This window comes from Phaethon aethereus (assembly GCF_964289735.1).
Source record: "Phaethon aethereus genome assembly, chromosome: 2".
Lineage (NCBI taxonomy): Eukaryota > Metazoa > Chordata > Aves > Phaethontiformes > Phaethontidae > Phaethon > Phaethon aethereus.
In genome coordinates, this window is record NC_138582.1 from 147,831,834 (window position 1) to 147,849,427 (window position 17,594).

At 43.0% G+C, this 17,594-nt stretch overlaps 2 protein-coding genes across 2 annotated transcripts in view; one reads left to right on the top strand and one right to left on the bottom strand.

Moving 5' to 3' along the window:
* Positions 1 to 7,502: 7,502 nt before the first annotated feature.
* Positions 7,503 to 8,354, top strand: RPP38 (ribonuclease P/MRP subunit p38; the record flags this gene model as incomplete). Its single annotated transcript, XM_082015543.1, has 1 exon — positions 7,503 to 8,354. One exon carries the CDS (start codon positions 7,503 to 7,505, stop codon positions 8,352 to 8,354), a length of 852 nt encoding a protein of 283 aa, XP_081871669.1.
* A 4,709-nt stretch (positions 8,355 to 13,063) lies between these two features.
* Positions 13,064 to 17,594, bottom strand: part of NMT2 (N-myristoyltransferase 2) — a gene marked incomplete at both ends in the record, with an annotated part of 33,244 nt that continues 28,713 nt past the window's right edge. The window contains 2 exons of the mRNA XM_081996515.1: positions 13,064 to 13,084; positions 13,287 to 13,424. Coding sequence (XP_081852641.1) covers positions 13,064 to 13,084; positions 13,287 to 13,424 — 159 coding nt within the window. The remainder of the gene's footprint in view (positions 13,085 to 13,286; positions 13,425 to 17,594) is intronic.

The window sequence follows — 17,594 nt, forward strand, 5'->3', positions numbered from 1 at the left end:
CAGCAAGTTCAGATGTCAAACTCATTTTTTAATTTTTCACCAAAAATTGCCAAGGGCCACAGAAAGTAAGTAAATACCACTGTCCTTCCTTTTGGAAGCAAAGCCAGAAAGGTGAAAACACACGTTTGAGGCCAAGTCACCAACAGCACAGGGAGATAATTCAGGGCTTTGGGGCAGGAGCACGCTGCCCTGTGCCTTAGGCATAGCATGGGCGCCTTCAGCCTGGGAGCACGGGGATGGATGGACACATCGCAATAAGCTAAACAGAAGCCTGAACTCACAGTACTTGTGAGGCTGTTAGTATGACTTTTTACCTCGCTATATACCTTGACCGGTAGGTAGCTTATCTCTCCATGAAAACAGGCCTGGTCTGCTTTGTGCTTACCTCAGGGCAGGAGCAAGGACACAGGCACTAACCGTGGAGGAACTCACACGCTCTGAATGTACATTCCACTTAGCCCAGCATCACTCCAGCCACGCTGTGCCGCTGCGCAGTGTTTCAGGCACTACAGCGTTATGATACGAAGGAGTTTTGTACTCGGGTACTGACACACAAAGCAACACACGTCCACATATGCACTAACAACAGTATTTTTAATAGATATATAGCATTTATTATGGAGAAGTGCTCAATGAGGGGAAGCAAAATCAGCAATGCAACTAACATCACTGAATTAAAAAGAGCATCCGACAGAAACTGGAACTGTACATCTTTGACACTCCTAAAAGCAAAGCATTTACACTCATGCTGTTGGTACAGGTGTATAAAAAGGATGTACATTTGCTTACAAAAATAAATGTGATGTCCCACCACTCCTAAGATTTCTTGTATAGGTAGAAGTTTATTAAATATTTCATTCTTAATCCAAACACCAGTAATGTGACACTCTTGACTATACCTATCACTGACTTGGGCATCACAGACATCTCTTAATATTATCGATACATGTACAAACAAAAGCAGCATTCCTGCTCTGCTAACAGTAAGATTAAGAAGTGGTATCAATAATAAAACATAATAAAACATAACTGAGTTGCCACAATTGATTAAAGTTTAAATAAGTTTTATCTTCATCTTTGTACTGTGGCCACCACTGCATGTGAGCCTCTGCCAGCATTGATGTACAAGGACCATTCAAGTTAGTGGAAATCTTCCACATGCCTTGACTTGTTTTCTGATCTAAACTTCACAGTAAGAATGAACCAGAAGTGTACTGGACTTGTACCAGACTTGTACTAGACAAAAGATAACTCAAAAACATAAATTAAGGAAGGAAACTGTTAAGTTAATAAGCTGCTTATCTTCATATGCTTTTATTCTGTCTGGATCTATAGGCAACTATCACAAGACACTGTTTTAAAAATATGCAAATGTGTATCTTACACAGCAAGAAATATGCAGAAATGAAATTTAAATACTAAACATTTTCTTCTTCATTTCCCTCTAGCCAATCATTGTGCACAGACAGTTGCTTAGGATTTGCTTGCTTATACAACATGCTTAGGAGCAGCCTATAATAATATAATTTCCTTTTACTCATGTGCTGATAAAGTTTCCTTTAACTCATCAAATTAAAAGCTTAAGTATATATACAGACACAAACATACACACATGCATGAAAGATAAATGCACAAATCATCAGACTGTTATCACACACTCCCTTTTTGCAAAGAAAAAAACTTGAATGAATCCTTCATTTACAGCAGAATATTTTACCAGTTTGCAAAACTTATACATCTTTTACAGCCTTCATGATGAAAACATTATTTTATTCATTGTGTTCTCATTCCCACACAGCTCTATTCAATGAATTTTTATGGATATGGATGGTAGCTGTCAACCAAAGTGTCAGTGGATAGGAAAACCTCTATAATGTCTAATGCAGAATGTGTAGGGTATCATAATATTTCAACCACTGATTTTTATGTAAAAGTGTAACTTTACAGCAGAGGAATGGCATATCATACTGCACTCAACTCTTTATAACAGTGATTTATGGCTCATTGCTTAATCATCAGGCTAATAAACTTATTTTCTAGAGTGAGTTCAAAGCAGAATGAAACAAACCATAATTTCAGTAACCTCTAATTAAACAAAGGTGGTGTTATGTTTGGGATTTGGCAATTCTCACCCACTAAAGAAAGAGGATTCTTCCTCTTAGCTGTAAAACACCACAATGAAACCTCTGTGCCATTCGATATAATTGCAGCTCAGAAGAAAATTGCTGAGCTACTGGCAATACACACCCTGCATCTAGGTCAGGGCATTATGTTGCTCACTCTTTGCAAAACACGCACACTAACCAAGCTGAGACAGGCATAGAGACCGGGATAAAAGGGCTTGCAAATCTTGAAGTGAAAGGGAAAACAGAAAACCTAATGAAGAAAAATAGCCTAATCCATCAGGGCAGGGGCAAGACAAGGGAAGCATTCATAGTTTGCTATGGCAAAGGCAGGAGGCTAAAAGCCAGCAATGAAGAAAATTTCCTGAAGAACTATTTAAATCTATAGTCAGAGAGAAGGTAGAAGGAAGCTCTCTCTAGCCAAAAGGCAGAAAGTAGAAGCTTTCCTACCAAAACACAAGCCCATCAAAATGTACCACTCCAAAGATGTACACACCCTAAAAAATTATACACAACTCCCTTAAAAATTACTCACGCTTCCCAAATGCACATATATGACTGCTTCAGTGTTAGAAGTGTCCATCCTCCTTTTATAGCTCCAAGTAACTAGTTACAACAGAGAAAAATAAATACCTACCTTTCAATGCATAATCCAGTCCTAGCAAACTCAGATGCACATGCAAAGAAAAATAATTCACACATGCTCTAAGGCTCCAAAAAATTACACGACCTATGAATAGTTCAAAAATCGTTCAAAATAAGCAGCATGCCTCTCACCCTCCACTTGTGAAAAGTTGTGCATTATTTAACCTCAAAAGGCTTAGGTAAATTTCCCATGCCACAGTTGCAAGGTAACCTTGATTTTTCAGGAATAATCCTCACGCCAAAGAAATACCACTGTCCCTGACACAGCATCGCACAGATGGACAGTCCATCCCTCCCTTCTCCTTCTCCGTGCATTTGTGTCTCACCAGATGCAAAATTGCTTACCTGGAGAGTCATGATGCTGCGAGGATGCCCAGGGAACGGCCTTGCTCCTTCTCCAGCAGGGACGCAGTGCTTCTGCCTCTTGGCTCCTGTGGCGCGAGCACGGCGGCCGCACTCCACAGAGGGTGTCGGGCTGGATACAAGTGACCTCAGCTCACCCACCACAGCAAAGCCACGCCGCGGCAGGACACGGGGGTTCGCTCCCCCTGCGCCTCTCGGGACCTGCAGGGACAACAGAGTGGCCACCAGTGCCCAGGAAGGGATGGTGGGGGCATTACGCGTTAAGCCCACACCGGTTTCTTCAAGAAAGCCTGAGCTCATTTCCATACCCCTGAGGATTAGGCCACTAGCCTGAGAGCAGAGATACAGCATGATTTCCAAGCCATCTGTTTGAAAAAGGTATTTCCTGAGTGATTTGAACCACCAGCCCAGTTATTGCTGCTGTTCCCTCTGCTGCAGCCCCTGCCCGTGCCCATGCCCAGCCCTGCCTGGGACCTTGCATCCTCCAGCTGCAACTCTGAAAAAGATGCGGGTCATCCTGGAGATACCACACACGAGCAGTTACACACATCAAATACCTTGAAAATGCTGGTTTTGTCTTTGCTCTACTAAATACAGAATAAAAAAGTAAGTATTAAATGAATTGAGAAACTAGCCTACAACTGTAAGCATTAAAGGAGAAAAAAACCCCACCCCTGCACATCTATTGTATCAATTAATAAATTATTTTTATTCACGCCTCTCTATATAGTCCCCATTCCTTGAGCATGGTTTAATCACAATACTATATGCTTCAGCAGTTTTAAATCCACTAACCTCCATAAACCCGTGTAAAAAGTGTTTCCCCTCAACTTAAGCCCAGGTTAAATTAAGCCAGGACTCAACGAGAAAACAAATCTCAGTAAATAAAAGGAGATTAAAAAAAAAAAGTGAAAACAGCTCCATCAACTCTCCAACACCACGAAGCGACGGCGCCGGTGAGTTTTGCAGGGGAAGCTCTGCCCCTTCGGGTACAAGAGGCTGCGAGCGCGCTGCGCCCCAAGGGGAATACAGAAACCCGAACGTGTTTGTAAGGATTTGTTAATGGCTACGGCAGACGGTGGGAAACGCTGAACGCAACCAGTTCTTACCTGCCGTCTCACTATTAGTTACAGAACACGAGTAACGCGCAACGCGCCACACGGCAGCGAGAGGTGCCCCTATTGCTGTAACGTCCTAGGAAGCACCTGCTGGCTTGACTGGGCCGGCACTGCATCCTAGGACGTGCGACACAGCAGACCTACCCCCACCTATACAGCAATTTACGGTCGCGTTCCAGCCGAGGAAACGCCAGCGCTAAACCCGCCGGGCGCAGGCTTCTCGCCCCGGCATTTTAACGCCGCCTTTCATCGGGCGGCAACGCGCCTTCTCCATCCGGTACCGGCGGCAGCCCAGGGGCGCGCAGCCGGGACGCGGGTGCCGCTGGCTCCCCTCTGCACCAGCCACCCGGCGCCCGCCACCAGCCGGCAGTTCTCGGCCGGCCGAGCTACGCGCTGCCCGCCGCTCCTCCCAGCCTTCCGCCGGACCGCTCCCGCGCTGCTCCCCCTGAGCCCACCCCGGACACGGCGCCGGGGGGAGCCGGCCGCGCCGGCGCAGAGGCGGGCCGGCGAGAGCGCCGAGGGGCGGAGCCGGAAGTGGGGGCGGGCCGGCGAGAGCGCCGAGGGGCGGAGCCGGAAGTGGGGCTCGCTCGCCGGAGGCGGGAGCGGGGCGGCTGCGGCCGGGGCCTGCTGCGGGGCTGGGGGAGGCCGGCGCGCTCCGGCGGCGGTCTGGGTCTGGCCCGGCCTGGAGCCGCTCTGCGGGCGGGCAGGAGCCTGGCGGCCGCGGGGAGACGGCTCCTGCGGGCCAGGCGGTGAGGCGCCGGGGCCGGGGGCGCCGGGCGGGGCCCTCTCCCTCAGGGACCCGCCGAGGCGTTTGCAGCGCGCGCTGCTGGAGCCGTGCTTGAACCCGCGTTTCTTTCCTGTTGTCGGGAGCTGGCGGCAGGCCCTCGCGGGGCGGTTTGGAGGCGGCTGCGGCGCAGGTAACCGCGGGCGGTGTCTCCCCGTTTCTCCCTTCCGCAGGACGCGAGGGGGCCGTGACACTGCTGCGACGTGGAGGAGCTCAGTGCTGCTTTTTTTTTTCCTTTGTTTTTGCCTCGTTGCTGTATTTCCTGTTCCTGCCCGCTTTGAAAAGAAAAATGTAATCTTTCGACTGTGAAATCTCTCACGTTTCGCTCCTTTCTCATATACGGGTCTGTTGCTGACTTTCTTTGATACCCCCTGTAAAAGGTCGTCAGAGCATCCCTAACTGCAAGCTTTTAAAAACGATAACCCAGGTTTGTTTTTTTTTTTAACATATCGTAAGCTTCCATTTCTAACTCAGTCCCACGTAATATTTCTAGTGGTTGTTTCCGGTCTTTAGTTCTTTCCACTTTTTGGTTATTGCCACCGTGATGGTAAGCAGAAGGGATTAGGTAACTGCATGGACGATAGCTCCATAAAGGACTAATGAAACAGGTCAGCAGATCTTCCATCTTACATCCCTGATGCAGCCATTCTGGGTGCTTGGGAGCAGAGGGGAATGGATGACAAAGCAGTGGGGCAGCCCTGCCCTTCCCAAAACAGCTTCTCCAGTCCCCAGTGTTGAGGCAGAGAACTGGGCTTGGATGGACTATTGACTGGGTGGCCTTGCAGGGCATTTCATAGGCTCTTCTGAGAGTACTGGGAGAGGGACACAGTGCTGTGTTGTATTTTGAAATACTCAGTTTTGCTGTTCTCTGAAAACTCCTTCTGTGTTTTTGACTCTCGTTCTGGATAACAGCTCTGCAGCTCACAGTGCATTGATGCAACTCCATTCAATGCATTTCCCCTGCTGGCTCCCAGATGGGGGTTTAACTGAGGGAAAAGCTCTCCACATAGATGTTGCTTTATGGCAGTACATAACGGTTGGGGGGATTTCAGTGAAGATGGGGTTTGTCTTTTTTTTTATATCAAGGTAGCTTACACTACCAGTACACAGAGAACCGATATGACTAGCAAAATGGTATTTTGTGAACATCTAAAGGCTGCCACTCAAAGATGTACATAAATGCTATCGTATGCCTGCTTGGGTAACTAGGAAATTTAGGAGAGAGTCACATCATACTTCGTGTCATTTGAAACCTGAGCTGCTCTTACTCTCTAAGCTTGGCTGTGAACAATGAAGCTGTTACTAGTTTAGAAAGGAGGTGGTGAATAGTAACCCAAGCAGGAGTAGGGGGACTTACTGAGTTACCAGGGCCTGTAATCAGGCCTGCCTTCATGTCTTCGCTGTTACTCTGGACTAGATCAACCAGAGCTAGAACAGTTATCCTGGCGAGGTGAGTGTTGGTCTCTTCTCCCAAGTAACTAGTGATAGGACGAGAGGAAATGGCCTCAAGTTGCAACAGGGGAGGTTTAGACTGGATATTAGGAAAAATTTCTTCACTGAGAGAGTGGTCAAGCACTGGAACAGGCTGCCCAGGGAAGTGGTGGAGTCACCGTCATTGGAAGTATTCAAAAAACGTGTGGATGTCACGCTTCGGGACATGGTTTAGTGGGCATGGTGGTGTTGGGTTAACGGTTGGACTTGATCATCTCTGAGGTCCTTTCCAACCTTAATGATTGTGTGATTCAGTGATCCTTTCTCTGCTTCCATTTAATTTTTCTCATCCCTAAAGGCATGGTCTACATGACACAAGAGTAGAAGACCCCTTCTGAACTTTCTGGAGACCTGCAGAGGATTGCTTTCCTTCACTGAAAGCATAAATTAATAGTTTGCAGATTTCTCCCATACCTGCTAAATGCAGACAAACACAAGACATGGATTAAAGAACGAAAAGGCAAATTGAAGTTTTAAAAATCCTAAATAAATTCAGGAACTTGGAGCTTGTTTCACGTTGTGATTCTGCTTTTGGGTTTTTTTTTTCGTGTCTTAATACTGCTACAATGCAGCTGCACAACAGTGAAAAGTGAGTGGTCCTTCAGCTTGTGGTTCTGGGGTTTGCTGTGTTTTTTTAAAAATCTGTAGTACCTCCAGCTGCTTTCATTCAGCTTCAGAAGGGTCTCTTGTCACTGTTGTTGCCTTGCTGTCCAGTCTGCTGGGTATTTTTATTTATTTATAAAGTGTGTGGAGGGAAAGCACAGCATGTCCCTTGTGGAGGATTTGTTAAGGATTAGCACTGAGATAATGTGAGAATGATCGTTGCCAGTATCCCTTTGAGATGCAGCGTTTCTCTTCTGCGTTCCCAAGAGAAGCTTCTGGTAATGATGTCCACAGCAAACAGTACAGTATTTGAACTAATGTTTACCTCTTTCTTCTCTTCACAGCTAGGGTGGCAAAACACAAAAGAACCTCAGGATGTCTGTAATTCAGAGAGGGACGGCAACACTTCGTAAAGCAAAGAAAATCACTGTAAAAACGTGTCTAGATAACCCCTTTGTTTTTCAGTGGAAAACCATAGATGGAGAAGATATGCATTTTATACTACAGACTTTAGAAGAAAGGATTAAACATATTGGACTTAAAAAGATTGAGACTCTGAGAAAGAAAAAACGTTCCCTTACAAAAAAAACAGTGGAAAGAAAGTGTGATGCTAGCTCCAGTGAACTCCCTAAAGAAGACGAAGTAGAAGGCCATCGTCAAAAACCAGGATGGACTGACATAAGTGTCAGAAGGCAGCTTGCTATTGGAGTTAACGAAGTTACAAAAGCATTGGAAAAAAATGAACTACTTCTCTTGCTGGTGTGCAAGTCTGCAAAACCTACCATGATCACATCACATCTTATTCAGCTGAGTGCAAGTCGAGCCACACCAGCAGGCCAGGTTCCCCGGCTCAGTGAAACAGTTGCACCACTTCTTGGCTTAACATCCATTTTAGCACTAGGCTTTAAAAAGCAGTCTGATAAATTTACTGAAGCAATAGAAGCAATCATTCCAAAGATACCAGCTTTGGAAGTGCCATGGTTTCAGTACAGAACTGCAGAATCAGTGGCTTATGCACATACAGATTCTTCAGAAAATCAGGAACCCAAGCAGCTTGCAGAGGCGCTGGGGGATGAGCCCACAAGCCAGAAGCGGAAGCGTACGGAAAGCAATCAGCTTGATCTTTCAAATGTAATTTTGCAGCCTTTGAAAATCAAGAAACTTGTCCCAAATCCAAATAAGGTAAAGAAACCACCCCGCAAAAAGAAAAAAGCTTTTTCAGCATAACTGATTTTAGTTTGGTTCTTCATATTAAACTGATTTTTTTTAAATGCAGTATGAAGTACAGCTCTAACTGAACTATTTTGTTAGGCTTTACAGTGTAAAGCACTGGAATACAAGGTGAACTTTATGTTGCATTTAGTTGAGGTACTTTCTGCTTTAATAAAGAATATTGCTTAAACTTGGGTGTGAGTCTTCACCTGGGGGTCAATATTTCATTTGCAGTTGGACATCAGGGAGTTAAAATTGGTAATAAATATGCTGAAGTAATTTAAGACATAGTAAGTACATCTTTGGAATTAATGCAAAACATTAAATGAACTTTGTATTTTTATACAGATAAACATGCTTCAAGCAAACCAGATTTGAGAGTTAAATATACTTATTCAAACAAATCAATACCAAAAGTGAAAGTTTATTTAAACAAAGGTCCATGCCAGTGTAACTCTTTAAAAGCTGTGTCAATGCTTGTTTCAAGTAAACAGCTGTAACAGCACAGGTGGGCTTCCCTTTCGAACCTTCATGGTTTGCTTTGCTGAACAAGAAACTTGTTTTGGACAGGAAGGTATGCAGACTTGGGTTCCATCCAATACCTGGTGTCTGATGTGCTGAAGAAAAAACTTTTTTTTCAAACACAGAACAAAACCAAATGACTACTGCTGCATTTTGAAAAAAGAGACTTCTGTATGCCTGAAAAAATATAAATGTAAACTCAATTTGATTTCTAAATAGAGTCTAAAATTATTTCCCAGTAAATTGAGATAAGCCATATACTGTCCTATGTGAAGCAGATGACAGCTCTAACCACTACAGGACTGGAAACATACTGCGTAACTTTTGAGTTTAGTTTTACCACGGACTATGAACAGGTTCCTAATGAGGCAGTTGTGTGGTAGGAAGGAAAGGGAATAGGGCTGCAATCCAGACAATCGGCATCAACAGCCGAGTTTACTTGGCTCTCTATATTTTAACCAAAAATCAGTACGGTACTGTAGAAGAAAGTGTAAAATACCTTAACTGAGTTTCTTTGTTGCTCCTTAAAAAGGCTGAATGTACATGTAGTTTTCAGATTTGCTAATCCAGCCTTCCAGTGCCATCAGATAGCTAATCTGTATTTTGGATTTATTTAAAAGTGACTTCAGTTCAGGATACCAACTACAAAGGGAGACTGTAGCAATGATTCTGTAGTCATGATGCTGCCTTAAGTTTAAACAAAACTAAGACAGTTAATGCCAAAATTTTGGCCCTCCCTGGTTGAGGATGGCAAGAAGAGGTGAAATTGTTTGCCTTGTTTCATAGTCCTTCGTACATGTCCTTTGTTTTGGCTTTTTGGATACATAAAATTTTGAAGGCATGCTAGCACAAGTGCATTTGATTCCCGTGCTGGCTAACTGTAACATTTAAATGTTAGCCTTGAAACAGAGCATGAGGATTAGCTCTGGTAAAGAATGTAAGTGCGTGCAGCAATCATCTTGCAAGTACTCTGCTGCCTGCCCTGGTCTATAGCTCTCTTCAGGAATTTCTGTGTCTTTCTTCTCTGTGTCCCCTCCACTGATAGGAAGAAGTCACTCTCGGAAAGAAATTAGTTTCAAAAGACAGGTGGGAAAGGTGGTGGAGTGAGCCTTAGGTTTGCTCATCTTTGCGAAACCATCTGTTAGGTTTTGGGGAGACTTACCTGGTAGCTGTTCATAGCAAGCATAATGCACAGACAGGTTCAGCTCTGGAAACAACAGAAGAGCCTCTCCTATTGAGCTGCTGGCAGTGGCACCCACATGGATAATAACCTTTTGTTAAGCACCTGCTTAGGAAGCACGAGTGAGTTGCCACAATTTCCACCTCCCAAGTAACTGTCCAATTGCTTGGGTGTGGGCTGGGACACCTGCAACATTCACAGTCTTGATGCTGTGATACTTCAGCATCACTTAAGGTGAAGAGCATAGCTAGCCAAAGGTTTGAGCACTCAACAGGCACAAAAGAGATCATGTTGTATTACCCAGGTAACGCACACAGGTTCATGAACAGAACTCTCCAGCAACTGCCCCAACACTCAGGCTCGGATGCCTGCTTCCTTCATGCTCTGTGGCCTGCTAAGTTTTCTCTCAGCTGTGGTGCTGCACAGCTTCTACAGGAGCACGACCCTGCCCTCCTGCCCCTCAGCTAACATGCAGCATGAACCAGAAAATGAGACAGAGAAGTTTCATTCAGCTTCGGAGTCAGAAGCAAATGGCACTGTTTTTCCAGAAGACAGCACAAGAGTGGCCACGCTCCTTCCTTCATGCGTAGTTACTCCAAGATTAGGGGAGAAAGCCAGGCTGCAGGAAACCCAGGTTCAAGTCCATCTTCTACCTGGACATATTTGGTCCCATCATGGCCTCGATGCTTTTACAAACAATAGGAGAGGATTTGTCTTCCGATTTCAGAGAGGAGGGAAGAAAATGTGTGCCTAACATTTCTTCCACTTGCATTTTTTTCGAGGGGAGGGAAGGCAGAGAACATGAGCCTATCTTTCACCTGGCATTCAAGACCACCCATCCAAATTAAGGAGAGCTAGGCCATCATCAGTTCTTAGCAAGGAGGTACATTAGCCATGGGGAGAGAGCTATGCCCTACTGTCCCACCTCACATCAGGGAGCAGCCGAGGGAGGACTGCAGAGGCTCAGCCTTTAGAGTGGAAGTGGAACGCACCAAGCCCCTTGGTGAACCTCATCCCAGCAGGCTGCAATGCGAATGCCCAGCCAGGAAGGCACCTTCCTGCCTTTTGGGAGTTAAGAACTTCAGTCTTCAATGGAGTTGAGATTAAATCCTTCTTGTTAACTCAGCTATCGCTACCATCAATTACATTTTCAGGCACTTAATTCTGCTCAGGCCTCACACAGGGAGTCCAAGGTCCCTCTGCACCACCTGTTATGACTGCTACTAGAGTGGCCCAAGTTGTAAAGCCCAAGTGTGCCATTAGATGTCTGGAAGATCTCCTTTGAAGCCTTTTTAAATTCATGAGGTCCCGAGCTAGTGCACACCCAGGGGTCAGACAAACCACGTTCAATCCCTTCCTTTGTTTGAAGGAGGTCAAATGCTTTAATCACAGAGCTATAATGCAATAAGGGAAAGTATTTATCACTGTCTCTAGGGCAGAATCCTCTCGCCACAATTCACCAAGAGAAAGAAACCAAACCACAAACCATTCACACAGTGGGAAAGGAGCAGGAAGAAAGAACCCCCCTGCTTCTGGAAGGAGGTGGGTAGGGCCACCAGTTATGAAGAACAGACAAATTTATCTTCATCTAAAGTGATGTTTTCAGGTACAGAATTCAACTTTCAGCAAAATCTGCTGTCAGAATTACAGGCATGTTTAAAAGGAAAGTTTAGACATTTGCATTTCATGAGATATTCAAATCACATTCAAAAGATGCTCACAGCACAGAGGCTTCACTACGACAATTTGGCACTTTCAGCTAGAACAGCTTCTTACCGTGGATTTTCTCAGTGCTCACTTTACTGCAGCATCTGTGAGCTGAAAGAGACCGTTACCATATCTAGCTATGACGCTACGCTGGAATGCATATAAAGTGCTTCAGAAGCTGCTCTGGTTGTGAGCATTCATGAGGGAATTAAAACAGCTCCCCCAACAACAAAGGTCAGCCCTCCTACATTTCAGGAAGCACAGTACAGATACTTCCAAGGACTGAGGGTAGAGCATTTATCTTCTGCTCATCAGCCACATATATAGCAAAACTTCTTGTTCCAAAGTCAGGATAAAAACACTACCAGGAACAATTTATGAATACGTATTTACACAAGATACTTTCATTAGAATTACAGACTTCATAGGAAATCAAAGTAGACAAAGGAATATGTGCAATTTCGCAGAAGCGTTGAAGACATTCAAACTATAAATATCCTGATAGCACTACTAAAATTCTTAGTTTTACACACAGGTTGATGTTATTCTACTGAGGAAAAACTAAGGTTTTGTGCCACAACTGTAAATTAAGTACAGTAATGTATTATCATTCCGGCAACATAGATAACACCTGCACTGAACAGTGCGATACTGTTAAATCAATCCACTGATCTATTGAAGATCAAAGTACAAATCTGTATTTTTATTGATTTGGCAGCGTTGCTTATGGAGAAACAAATGCACTAGTTAAACCAGTACATTGTCATACTGCTCCAGTTACAAAAACATCCAGGACTTTCATAGAGCTACAAACGTATCATACTTCATGATTTTCCCCCAAATGATATCCACATGAAGTAAATAAGCAAAGATACTCATGTTTGTATCCTTCATTCTGTTACACTAACAAACATACACCACCACTTTAATAAATAAAAATGCAGCAGTTCATCCACATAATAGCAAATATTTTTGTACCCTAATCCACCACTGAAGTTCAGTTTGTACAAAACAGTCTTTTCTACAGAGTGGAAAAAAAACCTTCTTCTCATCAAGGTGCAAGCTAAGCTTTGAAACTTAAATGAATGTGCTTTTATTCTTTTCATGGACAATAAAGAGTTTCATGGACCTTCTGATCTATCTGAAAATGCATAAATTTGGTCACATATGGATGTCTTCATTGTTCGGGTTTAATGGACTATTTCAGTATCACTGACGTTGTGCTTTTACTCCTCTTGAACAATACCATTCCAAGAGTTATGGAGATCAAATTAACTCAAATGATGACCTCAGAGTTCTAGAAACATAAGTGTCCTCATTGTAATACAAGACCAACCTAAAGGAAGAAGAAAAAGATAGTATTTTAGTTCAAGTAGAACTAACGAATCTAAATATCATTAGTTTTCTGCACCTCAATTACGGATCTTAAATATGACCAATTAAAAAAGTTCTTTTAAAACTTCTGCCCATTTTGTCCAGTGTAGATTAATGTACCATTATATCTAACAAAATTCAGAAACTCTTTTTTTCTGTCTTACCTTTTCGGATTCCATGCCAGGACACCTCCAGTTGTACAAATAATACTGCAGATTTCCATCTCCAATCCCAAACTTGAGTTTTTCCAGGAATGTTTTGTTTTCCATTAAGTCTAGTGCATTGAAGACATCAAATCCTTTCTGGCAATAGCAAAACATTTTTTAAATAAACTTTTTAAAGTTTCAAACGACACACAAATGATACTCTACGCAGTGGCATACAATATCCAAGAGACTAGGCTAATTAAGTGGAAAAAAAGACAAGGGAATAAATTTGTCTTTTAATTAGGTATACACACAAATAAATTTTCCCAATAAAACGTGAAGTATAAGGCACAACTTTCGTTGAAGATTATTGCCAAAAGGCTAGGAATTTTAAAGCTACTTTCAGGGGTAAAAGTCCCTAAAGCATCTATCCTTACAGATATGCATTTTTTACAGTCACATACAGTGTTTTGACACACATGGCCTACTCCAGCTAAAGCTGCATAAATACAGTTTATGGTGTTTTTCAGCCATTTCTCATTCTGTTAATGACAAACATTGTATTTTTGTGACTTGGTCCTTTTCTGAAATGCCACTGTCTTTGGAACGCCAATCTTTCACATGTTACTCTCCCTCCCCTACTCATGCACCCTCCAACTACTACTCTTTTCATCAACCTCCCAAATTCTCCACTCAAAGAGCCATTTTGCCTTCAGAACAGCCACACAGCTGAATTAGTCGCAGCGTTTTGTGCAGCAACACAAACACACTCAAATCCCAACTCACTGTGAACTCTTAACAAGCAACATAAAAACAAGGTCAGTTAAGCAACTGCAGTGACAGTGATTATGTATGAATAGCTGAATTTGCTTGGGGGTCTGGACTTAAAAGTTCATTTATTTGCAATTAACTGCAAGGGAGTCTGACCTAAGATCTTGGCATCTTTAACAGCACAAGAGCAGTGCACCAGCAGGACTTTCTATACTCAGAGATAAAAAATAAGTTACAAAACAATACTGCTCAGTTACTTAAGCACAAGAAGATGATAAGGAATATTCTTTACTCAGTATTAAAACTAGATGCATTTTTTTCTTTTAAGTAAGCACCCTATATTAGGAAAAAATGGGGTTGAAGAAGAAGAATTTTAAGCTCCCCGTCAATTTACGACTATTTAAAAGAAATACATAGACAGTGAGTTTACACAAAGGTCATTCTGTGTGCAGATGAAGCTATGTACTGAAGATAAATGTACTGCAAGAAACACACAGAAACAAGACAAGTAAGGTGGCAAGGATTTGACACTTGGCATCTAAAGTAGTAAATTTCGAAATATTCCAAGTTAGTAACAGACAGTAACAGAAATCTCAGAAGACAGGAAAGGAAGCGGGGGAGAATAGAGACCACTAATGAAGCTCTGCAATTAAGCACTCAAAATTCAAATAAATGATAAAGTCTACAGATGTAGTTTTAATTCAGAATCTAAAAATAAGTAGATTAGGTTCGGGTTACTATCTTCTCAGAGGTATTAAAAAGTTCCTGTTCAAAGATACTTGATCTACAGCTCTGCCAGACCATTAGAGCAGACTCAGAAGTTAACTTCCCTGTTTATAAGCTCTCTCCTGTTCTAAATCTAGAAACTTAGTGTCAGCTTCAACAATAAAATACACAGGGTTTTGGGGAGATTAGCCTGCTGCAACATCCCACTCTCTGCATGTAGAATACATGGAACCTAAGTGCACAACTCCAAATTTTGGGTTTTGCTTTTGAGGTCAGGCATTTTGTCCTGTAATTGCCAAGATTTTACTAGATTTAGTTCTAAGCTAATTTTAGATAGTGTAATATGAAGATAAAATCAACACTAAACTGACATGCAAACCCTGAAAGCAATTTGCTGTGTTGAATTTGTACCTCCAAAACGTATTCTTTGGGAGTAAAAGCATAGAAAGGAGTGTGGTGGGTTGTCCCCAGCCAAGAGCCAAACACCCACCCAGCCTTTTGCTTGGTCCTCTCCCACGGGATGGGGAGAAAGTAGAAGGAAGGCAAGATGACTTGTAAATTGAAATAATGACAGCTTAATAGAGTAAGCAAAAGCTGCATGCACAAGCAAAGCAAAAGGAGGAATTAATTCACCGCTTCCCATCGGCAGGCAGACGTCAAGCCACTATCCTGGAAAGCAAGGTCTCGGCATACATAATGGTTGTTTGGGAAGATAAATGCCATAACCAGGAGCATTCTCACCCCTTCCTCCTCCTTTCCTTCAGCCTTTATTGCAGAGCACAGTATCATATGGTGTGGAATACCCCTTGGGTCAGCTGGGGTCAGCTGTCCTGGCTGTGTCTTCTCCCAACTTCTCACCCACCCTCAGCCTACTTGCTGGGGGTGAAAAAGAGAAAGCCTTGAGGCTGTGCAAGCACTGTTCAGCAACAGCCAAAACACTGGCGTGTTATCCACCCTGTTTCAGTCACAAATACAAAGCACAGCACCATATGGGCTACTAGGAAGAAAGTTAACTCCATCCCAGCCAGAGCCAGTATGTTTGTAAACAAAAAGCTGTAAATAGAAGTGCATTTATCATTTCTCTTCCCTTGCCTCACTTCTCCTCATCTAAAAGTCCAAGTGCCAGATCTGCAAATGTAATTAGGCATCTAATGATGCAGACAGGCCCAGCAGGTACTTTGCAAATCCACAAGCTTCTAGAACCCAGTATTCTAACTGTATGATGATCCATTTAAAAGGAAAGGATTGCACATCACATTCGGAGAGAAATGCAGCCAGGGGAAGGTGCAAAGCCTTGCAGTTAGACCACGTAACTGGTTCCTTACCAGTTCCATCTGTGGCCTTTTGAATGGCCAGCCACTCAGCTCCCTATGCCAAACTTCCAATGAAGACCAACATTTATTTCTTTTTCCACTTTGACTTTTAAGAATAAGTAGTACTAGTAGTTTTAGCTGCTTCTGAAAATTATACTAGACACCTTCCTGTATCTTCATATATCTTAATACCTCTCAAAGTCTGTCTCTGAGCTTCCTTAGGTATTATTCTGGAGCCTGAAATGGGGTTCTATATTCCCCATGACTATCCAGGAGTTCTCCTTGCCAAATAGTTACTCAACTCAATACCACTTATAGGTCAACAAGCCTCAGCAAGCAGTTCACATCATAGATACCAGCTCAGCTGCAGTGCTGCACAAACATGACTGAGACAGACAAGTTGGAAACTACGTGGCTGCGTGGCTGCCTTCATGCAGCCTATGTCTGAACAGATACAGCCTTTGCAGACCATCACTGGCTTCATACAGGATCAACACTGAAATCCCTGTGCTACATGCAATGCAGATGGCTCTGAAGATGGTTGGCTGAACCCAGCTAGCATTTGCTGGCATTGAGCACTCATCTGGTAAATGTAATACCACAAGCAGTGAAGCAGCAGCACTTCAGCTGGGAGGGGTGAGCTTCAAGCACAAGGAGCAGAACACATGGCTATGCTCTGCAGCACGTTGGGAATGGTTGCTAGAATGGATACCATAGACTGGATGAAGCCTGTGCAGTGCTGTGAATTGCCAGGGTTACACAGGTCTCCAAGAATTCATTCAGAGTGCTGGGATGTGCATCACCTGCACAGCTCTGTACTACAGACTACACTGCCCCTGGTGTTTGCACTGCACTCCCATGAAACCCTGATGATTAAGGGCTGAGTGTTAGTTTTTCATCAGACAGCACTAAACTCTTACAATTCTTATGTTTAAAGACTTCATTTATAGTCTCTTCCCTTCCATTCAACTAAACTATCTATCAGTGTAATTCCATGCATGAAGGTGTGTGCTTAAAAGCTACAACACAACATCATCTACAGAGCTTTTACAGGCAGCAATTAGTAACAAAATAAAATGATAAAGCTTGCACAAATAAACTTTTACATTTTGTAGAAATAAAACAACCAAACAATTTTGTTTAAACAAACAAAATGTATTTAATAGAACTTATTAACTCATCTCCAAGGGAAAGTATTTTAGTGATACTTTCCATTTTTCTGGTACTTTGTGAATATGGTCATCAGTGTGCTCTTGGATGTTTACACAGTTCAAGCTATTGCAAACTTGATCTTCACACACTTGTCATTCCCTAGCATCACTCAAAGTAAAAAGCAAAAAAACCCCATAGTGTTTTATATTTTTTTTATATATATATTTTTATATATATATAATGTATGTCTCATCAACTGCACTCTGTGCTGTAGACAGTGAAAGAAAACAGAATGCAATAGCATGGATAAATTGCTGCCAGTTCTTACCTTGTCACCACTCCTAAGGATACTTTTGTGAAAGAA